We start from the raw sequence: 12,270 nt of genomic DNA on the forward strand, positions 1-12,270 counted from the left end.
AACCCCAAAACACGCGCAAACTCCAAAACACATGCAAAATCCAAAACACAACGGAAGTGCTCCAGGACGCTAGGGGCAGTGTTGAGCTTTTGTTACCTAGTAACTACACAAGCCAGGAAGTACCAATGACCGGATTTGGGGTCTGCAGCCTTAAAGGCCGCATTTTAAGGCCGATTATGTCACAGCGACACGACAAAGACTCCCAATTCAAAGGCTGCTCGAAATGCGGCCCTCAAATGCGTCCTTAATTTCCCTGAATTTTAAGGATGGGTCTGTGTAGCCTTCATGGCCCAACATATCCCAGACTTCATAGCGCGGCGGTGGTTTGGATAATTTTGCCGAAAAAAAAACAGCGGAAGCGGAGCGGACGAAGAGTAAACTTCCAGAAGTAAGTACTGAATATTATGTCACTTATTTATGCGCAAATGTTTTTATAATGAAGAACATTAAAACATTACTGTTGGCAACATGTCGGGAAAGTTATGTGACATTAGCGACGTTTGTACTAACTTGGTTTTAAAGCCTTCACTTCAAAATATTCGCCGTTCAATAGCTGACTTTAATCTTACAGAGAATGTGATGATTTTATGCGTAATTAAAGTCAGTCATGTCAGTCAGCTGACGGTTCACTCCTTAAGCTGAAAGAAAGATGCTTTAATCACAGGAGTCACACGTGTCCACTGTACCATCTGGGAACTCTTCTTGTTTAGCACTCGTAATGACACAAACACTAAATCCTCCTTCTCTGGTGCTGTTTTGTAGCAGTGTGTACACCTGAGACTGTCACCTGTCTGTCTGTCCTGCACTCTCTCTCTGTTTCTTTCTCTCTGATTGTGGAATAAAAGTATGAACATGTATTTATAAGTCACACTTGTGTTTGAATCCTGCAGCTTATCACACATTTGATTTCTATGTGTGACACCTGCAAGTGTCCAGAGTGAGGACAGACTGAGGGACCCACTGCATTACATCATCTGTGAGGCTTTGCACCCCTGATGATCCACCAGGACAATCTCAGCAGTATGTGAGGAAGAGGAGGAGGAAGAGCCAGCAGCAGCTGACAGATGGAGAGAATAGACAGACTGTTCCCTGTTTGTGAAGGACTGCTAGAAAAGTTTAAAATAACTAATTGTCTGTCCTGAATCAGTCTTATTAGGTAATGTTCAAATAATTTTATCATTCCAGTGTTTCCAGTGTGGGAGAAAGTACTCAGGGCCTTCAAGTTACGCACTATGAAAGGCAGCAACAAGTTTGATGTTCAGAAACCTAAAGTCTGTATCAGCAGCAGAATGGAACTAAAAATAAATGTTTGTTTCAGTTCTATGAAGCTTTGACTATTTTGGATCAGTAGCACTGCTGTGTTTGTTGCATCATATTGCTGTAATTGTTTATATGCTTTATATATTCTGAGGTAAGTTGATCTATAGTGTTACATCATATTCTATAAGGATGTTATGTGTTTGTATACTTTCTGCCCAGTTTGACCCATTTAGCAGACGTCAGCCTGTTTAAAGCTCTGATATCTATTCTGTATGACTTAAAGCAGTTATGACATGGTCTGATTTTCTCACCCAATAAAGGAATATTTAATACATCAGTCTACTCTTCATTTTATCAGAAACATATATATACTATTATATATTGTGCATATATTTATTAGTTTCAGATGTAGCCATTCTTGTATTTTGCTTGTTTACATTATTGTATTTTGCACAACTCTGTTGCTTGTGAAGCTCGCACACAAGAATTTCACTCACATGTGCTGTACCAATGTACCTGCACATGTGATGTGACAATAAAAGTGATTTGATTTGAAACAGCTCACAGCTTGTACATTTTCTTTTTACACATGTATGTAAGCATTTGAGCCAAATTTAGTAATGCCAACATACTGAAGGAACAACATTTGTCTCTTATATATGATACACCTATATATGCACTGTCAATATACATTTTGAACCAGCTGCAGATGTCAGAGTAACAACTGACTGACCCCCACATAAAGTGCGTTACAGTAGTCCACAGGGGAAGAAATAAAAGCATGGATCACGGTTTCAAAGTGCTGCCTAGAAAGAAACGATTTCACTCTTGCCAGTCGCCTTAAATGATAAAAATGGACTGGTCCAACTTAAAACCAAGGGCAGTAACAACAGGTTTAAAATAAACCTCCAGGGGTTCCAAATGAAAAGAAGAGGACTCACAGGGGCCACTGGGTCCAAACACCAACAAATCTGTTTTCTTTTCATTCAAATTTAAAAAGTTTAGAGCCAACCAAGCTTTAATGTCATCTAGGCATGTCAAGAGAGGTTTTATTCAGATGCCATCCTTCGGCTTCAGTGGCAAATAAATTTGGCAGTCATTCCTATATACTTGTCTTTGAGTGAAGATTTAAGGTGGTAAGACATGTAAATAACTGCAACTTGAATCTGTACTGAAGCTCAGTATTTGACAAAGAGTTCATGTTCACTGCTGTAATACCTAATAATGACTAATATAATAACCATAATATTGGCCATATTATATTTACATTACCAAAGTGATATGACTTTAGTCTCATGAACAACATTAGCTAATTGTTATTTACTAGCTAATCTTAAATGACTGTTCAGTACAGAAATGAAGCCCAAAAATCATGTTTTACTGTCCTGTGGTCTCAGCCTCAGATACTTATCAAATCACACAAAGCTCTTGTAGAAACAAACAAACAAATGAAAAAAAATATGTTCTCCTTCATTTCTGTCAAAAAAAGTTGTATGACACGTTTCCAGCTGTTAGTATCATAGTTGCTAGGCAACCTGGGAAGCGCAACGGAGACTAGAGCCCATGTGTTTGCAACAAACTTGCCGTTTATTTTACAAATCGAGCTCAACACTGCCCCTAGCGTCCTGGAGCACTTCCGTTGTGATTTGGAGTTTGCATGTGTTTTGAATTTTGTACGTGTTTTGGATTTTGCACGTGTTTTGTATTTTGTACGTGTTTTGTATTTTGCATGTGTTTTGGATTTTGTACGTGTTTTGGATTTTGTATGTGTTTTGGAGTTTGCATGTGTTTTGAATTTTGTACGTGTTTTGGATTTTGCACGTGTTTTGGAGTTTGCACGTGTTTTGAATTTTGTACGTGTTTTGGATTTTGCACGTGTTTTGGATTTTGCATGTGTTTTGGATTTTGTATGTGTTTTGGAGTTTGCATGTGTTTTGAATTTTGTACGTGTTTTGGATTTTGCACGTGTTTTGAATTTTGTACGTGTTTTGGATTTTGCATGTGTTTTGGATTTTGTACGTGTTTTGAATTTTGTACGTGTTTTGAATTTTGTACGTGTTTTGGAGTTTGCACGTGTTTTGGATTTTGCACGTGTTTTGGATTTTGTATGTGTTTTGGAGCTTGTACGTGTCTTGGATTTTGTACGTGTTTTGGATTTTGCATGTGTTTTGGAGTTTGCATGTGTTTTGGATTTTGTATGTGTTGAGGAGTTTGTGCGTGCTATTAGGAATTTGTAAGTGTTTTGGAGTTTATACATGCTTTGTCTCTAGGGGCCACCGTAGGACACGCCCACATCAGACACAGTAACCTTTGAAATGCTCAGGCCCTTGGAGATCAGTAGGTCAAGAGTGTGTCCTCTATTATGTGCGGCCTCTGTTACATGCTGAGTCAGCCCAAAGTTGCCCAGAGTGTTACTCAGGTCTTTAGTCCCTTTGTCCTGAGGGTTGTCCACATGGATGTTAAAATCCCCAACAATAATTACACAGTCGAAATCAACACAGATCACAGACAGCAGTTCACCTAGGTCATTAAAAAAGTCTGTGCAGTATTTGGGAGGCCTGTAAACATTAAGAAACACAACTTTGGATGGGGCCTTCAGCTGTAAAGCCACATATTCAAAAGACTGAAAACTTCCAGGAGATAGCTGCTTACATTGAAATGATTCATTAAATAAGACAGCGACCCCCCCTCCTCTCCTGCTCACCCTGGCCTCACTGATAAAACTGTAGTTAGGAGGGGTCGTCTCGATGAGAACAGCTCCACTGTTACTTTGGTCCAACCAAGTTTCAGTTAAAAACATAAAATCAAGGCTGTGCTCAGTGATTAAATCATTAATTAAAAATGTTTTCCCAGCTAAAGATCTATTGTTTAATAAAGCCAACTTAAGTGTTTTAGAGGTATTACTTGTCCCCTCGTGTTTGGGAGCAGTCTGTGGCACACAAGGTATGTTTACTATGTTTAAAGATCTTTTAGAGTGCAGCTCTCTGTGTTTTGACCAGGCCACATGTCTCCTTCTGTCACCTAAAAGTACAGAGATTTTAAAACCTTCTAGTAAACAGGGTCCCAGCTTCTCCTGGGAAAAGTCACCACTGCCATAATCCTCGCAGCCCGGACCCTCCACACATCACACATCAGGCATGAAGGTGGTAAGGAGGAACTAAGGGGGGCGGGGCGGGGCAATGTAACTTTGATTGCTCTGTTGAGGGTGGGGCTCGATGGCGAACCTTTGGCCGCTCTGGTGGGGGGTTTATGGGGGACAAAAAGGGATTGGGCTGGGGGGTAGATCTGAGCCCAGCATTGACCCGCTCCATCATCTCCTCAGTGAATTTCAGGTGTGGGGAGGAGGGAGAAAGGGAGGGGGAGGAGGGTGATGGAGGTGATGGCCTGTCAGGGGTTTGGGGGACTGGGGAAGATCGTGGTCCCTGGTCCTGGTCCTGGTCGTTGGTGTTGCTGAGAGAGTTGGAGGCAAATAGGGACCCTCTTCTTGCCTCAGATGTCTCTCCTTTCTGAGGCTCTTCCCGGGTGGGGGCAAATGGAGCTCCTCCTCAAGGTTTCTGCTGGGCTTTGTCTGTTCTTGGAGTACTGTTTGTTCCTCTTTATGAGATAACTCCTCGTTTATCTCAGCCTTGGCACCAAGCACAGATGGATGACGTATGGAATAAAACAAGTTGGAGGTGAACAGTTTCACCCCTGACTTGTTAAAATTAAATCCATTTGCTTTGAACAGATGCCTGCGTTCCCAAAAAATATTAAAGTTGTCGATAAAATGCACTGAGTGGTCAGCACATGCTGATATAAGCCATTTATTCAGTGTAAATAACCTGCTGAATCTCTCGTCTCCTCCTCTGACAGGTCCACTGATGAATACAGCTGCATTCAGAGAGTTTACAGTATTTAGTAATCCAGTAAAGTCCCGTTTCAGAACCTCCGACTGTTGTTTGGACACATCGTTTGACCCTGTATGCAGAACAATGTTTGTCACAGTTGGATATTCATCTGCAATTTGAAGAATTCTCTCCTTCAGGTTGTTGACCATATCCTTAGGAAAGCAGAGGACTTTAGTGTTCTTACCGCACATCCTTTGTACATCCTTTACGGCAGAGTCACCCCCAATCAGAGTTTCAGGCCTAGCCTTTAGCTTTCCCTGTGGTCTTTTACTTTTCAACAGATTTTCGGACCTTACTTCGCTGCTTTTAGATGGATGGTTGTCCGATATAGATCCAGGGTCCTTTGATAGTGGAGCAAATCTGTTCTGCAGTTTCACATTCAGTTGTTTTGAAGGTTTGTTGTTAACCTTCCTATTCACGGTTGTCCAGTCCTGTTTCCTCTCGTATACAGGGGTAGAAGAGCTTCTCTGTCTCGTAGGAAGTGAAGGCCAGTCGGTTTCAGAGATTTCAGCTCGCTGTGCTCTGCCCGTGATACGTCCTCCCCCTTCCAGGAGACATGATTTATGTCTTGGTTTTGCACCAAGACAGTCCAAGGGGGGATTATCACTTGAGGATTTATAATAATGCACAGAGTCTACTTTCTTGGTCATGTTATCTGTGCTCCTTAGCTGTGTACTAGCTTGCTCATCGCCATTGTTTTGAATCAAAGGCAAGGTTGTTTCATTTCCACACAGTCCATTTACCTCCACGTTTACTTCTAAGCGATGAATTTTTGTCTCCAGTACTGCAATCTTCTGCAGGAGGCTGTGGTAGTCATCTGTGGAGAGGGAAGGCATCTTGTTGCTAGTTAGCCTAGTGGTTAGCACCTTTCCATGCTATTGAGGCTGTTCGGTGCCCAGACGCTGTAATCAGGCTTCAGCTGTGTCTAGGCCACAGACACACGGAGCGCTGAGGATAAGGTAACTATAAAAATGTTGCTGTTTCTGTTAAGAACACTTTAGTCCTAATGATCTATAAGTGTCCAGAAGCTATCGCGGGTAAGCTCATACGGAAAAAAGGGAAAAAATCAGCATAAAAATCAATTAAAGAAGCAAAGCATTTAAGAGCAAAGAGATGAAGCGTCCACACTCACCACTGAAGTCTGGATATGTGGCATTGCCACTGCTGTACTAGTTGGCTTCTTTTTGCTTTCTCACCAGCATGCTACCATTTGCAGTTGTTGATTTTCTGGATGGTGGAGGTGCATCCATAATTCCTTGCAAGTGGTTTACAGGACCAGCGGAAGATTCTTGTTTCTGGCCACCAGGGAGAGTCAATATCAATAAGGATGGAGTTACTCCAGATGCAAACTGGTCACAGTACAGAGTTCGCATCTTGGGGAAAGCTGGTAAGAAGCATTTTTGTTTATTGCTACCAAATATTCTGTCATTAAAGACAGAACAAAAAATTTCCCTGTAATTTCACTAACAACATTTTGTTGATGTATGTCAAAAATTTACAGAAAACTATGAAAATCCCAGGGTGAAACTGCGGAGGTCTGAAGCAACCTCTGATCTGCAGACTGAGTCAGATTCTGGAAGCAGATTGGGAAAAGGGAAGCGGAAAAGGAGGTAATTATGTGTCTTAAAAACGCCTTAAAAGCAACAATTTATTGTGGTGATTATAAGAAAAACAAAAACAAGCTGACAGTATCTTTAGCAGACCATTGCTGCTCACCAGATTTAGATATGATCTTAAAATAGCACTTTGTAACTTTTTGACTTTTAAAAATCAGTTTTAGACTCCTTTTGATGCCAGACTGTACATTAATGTTTTTAGTTTGTAGGACTAACCAGTAACTAAATTGTTTGTGGGGTTTTTTAATATTTTTTTCATTTTAAGGCCAGTGATCCAGGGCAGCACGGTGGCACGGTGGTTAGCACTGTTGCCACACAGCAAGAAGGTCCTGAGTTCAATTCCACCATCATGCCGGGGTCTTTCTGTGTGGAGTTTGCATGTTCTCCCCGTGTCTGCGTGGGTTCCCTCCGGGTACTCCGGCTTCCTCCCACTGTCCAAAGACATGCAGCTTGTGGGGATAGGTTAATTGGATAATCCAAATTGCCACTAGGTGTGAATGTGAGTATGAATGGTTGTCTGTCCTTGTGTGTTAGCCCTGCGACAGACTGGCGACCTGTCCAGGGTGTACCCCGCCTCTCGCCCTATGACAGCTGGGATTGGCTCCAGCACCCCCCGCGACCCTGAAAAGGATAAGCGGAAGCGAATGAATGGATGGATGGATGGATGATCCAGTTAAGCTCGGATGAGGATTGGGACAACGCTGCAGAACAGCCAGAGACCTCATCACCATCAGCAATGGAGAATAGACATTCAAGTGAAACTCCCCACCAGAACGTCACTCATCCATTTGTTCAGCTACCACCACCCTCAACTCCTTCACCTGTGGTTTCACAACCAGTTCCAAGACAACTTGTACAAGCCACCAATACCAGCATGTTTGTACGTGTTCTAACCCTCCTGGAAGACATTAAGGAGACTCAGAGGATCCACAGTCGAATGCTACAGTCTCTCCTCAGTGCAATGAAGTAGTGGAAGGTGAGCTCCACAAAAGTTGCTGTTTTTGAAAATAAAATAGATAAAATAAAAGAAGTGATGTCATTTTTGCAGAAATGTAGTTTTTGGGTTTTTTTTACCATCAGGGCCTCATGAGCTGGTGTTTTTAAAAGTTATCTTTGACTTTATGACTTTCGGTGTCGTTTCTGGGATGCTTAGGACTCATATTGCACTGCTGGAAATAGTTTATTTTGATGCATATGCTGCTTTTTTGCAAACTTTCAGTATAGTATTTATTTTCGTTTTTCCTGCAATATATAAAAATTGGTGTATTTCAAAAATAAAACTATGAAGACACTCAAAATAAATTTCCTGTGGTGGGAAACTATTTTGTGCAACTTTTTTGTATTTACAGTTTTGAGGGATAAGCCTCTTAAATTTCTCTAACTAGAAATATATGTTAAAAAAGCAAAAACGATTTTCAAATTTTTAGGAGTTTATTGCACTTTTTTGCAATTTATGTAATTACTATGCACTTAATGCAGACATATTATTAAAATCTGGGCTATAATGGTTGTATTGATGTATAGCAACTTGAAATGCTCCCAAAAATGGCTCCACAGCATGTAAAAATAGAATATAAGCTCTGGCGGACTTGGTTCTATGGTAAGTCTTAAAGGGTTAATGTTTCCATTAGCACTGAGAACTGTGTTGGTTGTCATGGTTTCTGTCAGTTAGGAGCAATGGTTGATATTTAAAATAACATGGATACCAATGTTTTATCTTTTTACTGTCATTCTCTCTCTGTGCAGTAGAATCATAAATCTTTATCATAGTAAGTTACTGTTTTAGTCTTTCAGCCCTTCACCAAACTGTCTTCACATGATAAGAGCCTCTGTCCTGTAGACGACTGAAGGTAAGGAGCTCAAGACTGATGGGACAAGATGAAAAAATCAACCTGTTTCCTGCCTCTGGCCCTTATCCTGATGAATTTGGTAAAAAGAAACAATGCCTCAGAGTATCCATCAGTTATTCAGCTAATGTATGTGCAGAACAGTGTAATTAATGAGCCCTGCTGCACAGATCGTGTCTCTCTTGGACATATTTTCTACTATTCAGTTAACTTTGGATTTAAAAGTAAAATCAGAAATCTGAACTAAATGTAGAAGAATGTAACAAATGGTTTGTCAGTGTGAGGCAGAGTGATGAGGGAGCCCCATGCCAGAAAAAGCCAAACAGGGGGAAGGTGTATCTGTTCCGTCTTTTTACGTGCTTATAACTCTTGATTTTCTGCCACCTTTTTTCTCTCTGGTGTGGATTACTTGAAGCCAACTCGTGAGGATTAAAAGGATACTGTGTTTCTACTGAAAGATATGGTGGCTTACGATGAAGTGGGTAGCTTGGTGCCTATCAAACGGACTCTGCAAGTGACAGACTGCCAGAACCAGGCCAACAAGGAGTTAGAGGTGAGATGGCTGAAACTTTACTCTGTAAATGTTTGACCAGAGCTGCTGGAAATGAAGTCATAGTGTTATGATAGAATAACTGCACGACTAACCTCCCCTTCTGTTTTTGCCTCCTTCTGCAGGAACCCAGCAACAAGCACGTCCGTTCTCTCGGCAGGGTGACGTCGCTAGCCAACCTCATTTCTCCGGTAAAGAATGGGGTCTTCCGGCGCTTCGCCCAAACCATCAAGGTAAGCGCTCACGGCATCCAATGGAAACACAGCGCATTGGGGGGACAGGGACATCCCTTTCAACATGTCTGACATGTGGTGTTCTTTCTTTCTGAAGGCCTCTTTCTGGGGCGATGGCAAGTTGCCAGGCATGCCCCAGAAGCCTTGCAGCAAGGCAGCGGCCCCCACACCACCTAAAAGGAGGAACAGCACCTTATGGTCCGAGACATTAGACATCCACCAGAAAGGAACTTTCTCCACCAAAGAGATCAAGCGGCAAGAGGTGAGTCCAGGAGTCCAGACAGGGATGAATTCTACATGCTTGCTAGACTAGTTCACATGTCTTTGTATCAAATGGTTTAAATTGGACTAGAAGCCATTCAGCCATCTTGGCTAAGCTCACTATGGTTTAGGCTACGATGTAATGACAACCTGATTTACATGTTTACTAAAAAAACATCTGTCTGTGCCTTCTCCCATTCCTCAGGCCATATTTGAGCTGTTTCGTGGAGAACAGCATCTGATTGAGGACCTGCAGCTTGCATGCAAGGTTTGTCATTTTAAAAGCTCTGAGGCAGCGGGAGTACATATAAAGCAAACAGATTAAATCAGTCTGGCAGGCTTTGAATGCAGCGCAGCCAGGAGCTATAAAAAGACAGGGATTGTTCCTCTGTCTTTTTTTTTTTGTACCCCTAAAACTGTTGACCAAGATATTTTTAGTAGCCGCTCCCAAAGCTCTGCCCAGATATTACTGATCACTTTGCTCCATCCACAGGCGTACCACGACCCGATGCTGAAGCTGTCCATCATGTCAGAGGAGGAGCTTACTCACATTTTCGGCAACTTGGATGCCTACATCCCACTGCACGAGGACCTTCTGGCGCAGCTCTCCAAAGCCACGGGGCCAGACAGGACCGTGGGCCAGATTGGGCAAATTGTTATTAGCTGGGTAAGTGTCTTTGACTTTTTGAGCCATCAAAAGCTTTTACGCTAGTAAAACCGTATTTTGAATTAGCAGTTAGATAAAGAGTCCCTCCTTCCTTTGCAGCTGCCCAGGCTCAATGCCTACAAAGACTACTGCAGTAACCAGCTGGCAGCCAAGGCGCTGCTGGACCAGAAGAAGCAAGACCCACGTGTGCAGGACTTCCTGCAGCGGTGCCTCGAGTCACCTTTTAGTTGGAAACTGGACCTGTGGAGCTTCCTGGACATTCCCAGATCCCGCCTGGTCAAGTACCCCCTACTGCTCAAGGAAATCCTGAGACACACTCCAGCAGAACACCCCGATGCTGCCAGCCTGCAGGAAGCTGTAAGTCCAGGAGACAAACTGGTTCAACACACTGATCCATCATAGTGCCTCTCCCATGTAATAATTAGGCTGCTTGTGTGTTCAGATCACTGTCATCCAGGGAGTTTTGTCTGACATCAACAAGAAGAAAGGGGAGTCCGAGTGCCAGTACTACATCGACAAGCTGGAGTATCTGGACGACAGGCAGAGGGACGCTCGCATCGAACGGTGCAAGAGTCTTCTGTGTCACGGGGAGCTGCGCAACAAGAGCGGCACGGTGAGCACAGCGCACACTTCCAAGTCGTCCTTCGGTGCTTCTCTTTGCATGTTAACACGAGGCTGCCGTCCCACATGAGGCGGGCTATGTGCTCAGATGATGCTCTGGTTTGAAAGTTTCTGTTTTTCCTGGAAATTCTTTCAGAAGCTGCACGTGTTCCTGTTCACCGACCTGCTGATCCTGACCCGCCCCGTCACCAGGAACGAGCGCCAGTGCTTCCAGGTGTACCGGCAGCCAATCGCAGTGCAGGATCTGGTGCTGGAGGACCTGCAAGATGGCGATGTCAGAATGGGCGGCTTTTTCAGAGGAGCCTTCAGCAATGCAGACAAAGGTAAGGCTCGTCCCAGAAAGTGTCCGCTAGTAGCCTGAGCAGCACTTTGCCCCCGTTCCTAATGACGCTCTCTGCTTTCTCTGCAGCCAAGAACATTTTCCGGGTACGTTCCCAAGACCCGAGCCAGGCACAGTCACACACTCTGCAGGTCAACGACGTCTTCCACAAGCAGCAGTGGCTCAACTGCCTCCGTAGTGCCATTGCCGTCCACCGGCCTCTGAGCGAGCCCTCCAGCCCCAGCCCGCCTACAGGCAGCGTCCGTTCCAAGCGCCGCCCTTCCTCCGTTTCTGCCATCATCCACATGGAGGAAGCAGACGAGAACTACCCGCAGCCAGGCTCTCAGTCGGCCCCCGCCTCACTGTGCAACAGCCCCACCACTGCGTCCCCTTCGCCTCGCTCCCCGCCATCGTCCACGACGTCCGTGTCATCGACGTCATCCTCACCCACGACACATAAAACCAAAAAGGACAAGAAGGCTCTGTGTTCTTTAGGGAAGAGAAAAGAGACGATGGTGTGAGGTGGAGCGTTGGTAGAGAACGTGGATGGACCTCTTTGTTTTTCCTGTACATAAAACAGCACAGCACATTTATGAGTGTCTGCGTGTTATTACAGCAGTGTTCTGTTACTGTCCTCCTTGGCAGCTATTTACCTTACTCCTCCATCCAAGTGCATCCCATAGAGACACAGTATTCTGGAGGGGGGTGCACGTGGTTCAGCTCTAAAAGGGAAGCATGACAAGAAGTAAACCCACGGTTCACACTCGGTGTGGCCAGTTTGCTGAGTTCTTGAAGAAAGAGTTGGTGCATCAGATCCTGTTTACTATAAAGTTCATATTTAAACATTCTTTTAGACCTTTCTTTGGGGGATAATACACTTTATATTTTCAGATCTATCCTAGTATTGTTTTAGGTATTGTAAAGCAGCAGAGTTTTAGCTGTTAGGGCAGGTTTTTGAACATTTGCCGATGTCAAGGTGAAAGACAAAAAGCCGACCCCTAAAAAGGTG

The 12,270-nt window shown here is 43.6% G+C and overlaps 2 protein-coding genes across 2 annotated transcripts; both read left to right on the forward strand.

Annotated features, from left to right (window-relative positions):
- The first annotated feature begins 6,347 nt into the window (after positions 1 to 6,347).
- On the forward strand, positions 6,348 to 7,733 carry LOC146688782 (uncharacterized). The gene is made up of 4 exons (XM_085437496.1): positions 6,348 to 6,534; positions 6,649 to 6,757; positions 7,029 to 7,050; positions 7,404 to 7,733. The coding sequence occupies exons 1-4, from the start codon at positions 6,348 to 6,350 to the stop codon at positions 7,731 to 7,733; spliced, it is 648 nt and encodes a 215-aa protein (XP_085293622.1).
- A 912-nt stretch (positions 7,734 to 8,645) lies between these two features.
- Positions 8,646 to 11,852, forward strand: LOC146688783 (neuroepithelial cell-transforming gene 1 protein-like). The gene is made up of 9 exons (XM_085437012.1): positions 8,646 to 9,163; positions 9,286 to 9,393; positions 9,491 to 9,655; positions 9,860 to 9,922; positions 10,148 to 10,321; positions 10,421 to 10,678; positions 10,764 to 10,934; positions 11,079 to 11,265; positions 11,352 to 11,852. The coding sequence occupies exons 1-9, from the start codon at positions 9,071 to 9,073 to the stop codon at positions 11,780 to 11,782; spliced, it is 1,650 nt and encodes a 549-aa protein (XP_085293138.1). The 5' UTR covers positions 8,646 to 9,070; the 3' UTR covers positions 11,783 to 11,852.
- Positions 11,853 to 12,270: the final 418 nt, after the last annotated feature.

This window comes from Copadichromis virginalis, linkage group LG17, assembly GCF_057382275.1.
Source record: "Copadichromis virginalis isolate Kocher_CV1m ecotype Utaka linkage group LG17, C_Virginalis_male_GT1.1, whole genome shotgun sequence".
Classification (NCBI taxonomy): domain Eukaryota; kingdom Metazoa; phylum Chordata; class Actinopteri; order Cichliformes; family Cichlidae; genus Copadichromis; species Copadichromis virginalis.

Bases quoted from the DNA above. Each gene is read 5' to 3' on its own strand.
- LOC146688782 (XM_085437496.1), top strand. From the start codon at position 6,348: ATGCTACCATTTGCAGTTGTTGATTTTCTGGATGGTGGAGGTGCATCC. The intron at 6,535-6,648 runs GTAAGAAGCATT...AAAAATTTACAG, and splicing joins TCGCATCTTGGGGAAAGCTG to AAAACTATGAAAATCCCAGG. The intron at 6,758-7,028 runs GTAATTATGTGT...TTTCATTTTAAG, and splicing joins AAAGGGAAGCGGAAAAGGAG to GCCAGTGATCCAGGGCAGCA.
- LOC146688783 (XM_085437012.1), top strand. From the start codon at position 9,071: ATGGTGGCTTACGATGAAGTGGGTAGCTTGGTGCCTATCAAACGGACT. The intron at 9,394-9,490 runs GTAAGCGCTCAC...TTCTTTCTGAAG, and splicing joins GCTTCGCCCAAACCATCAAG to GCCTCTTTCTGGGGCGATGG. The intron at 11,266-11,351 runs GTAAGGCTCGTC...CTTTCTCTGCAG, and splicing joins CTTCAGCAATGCAGACAAAG to CCAAGAACATTTTCCGGGTA.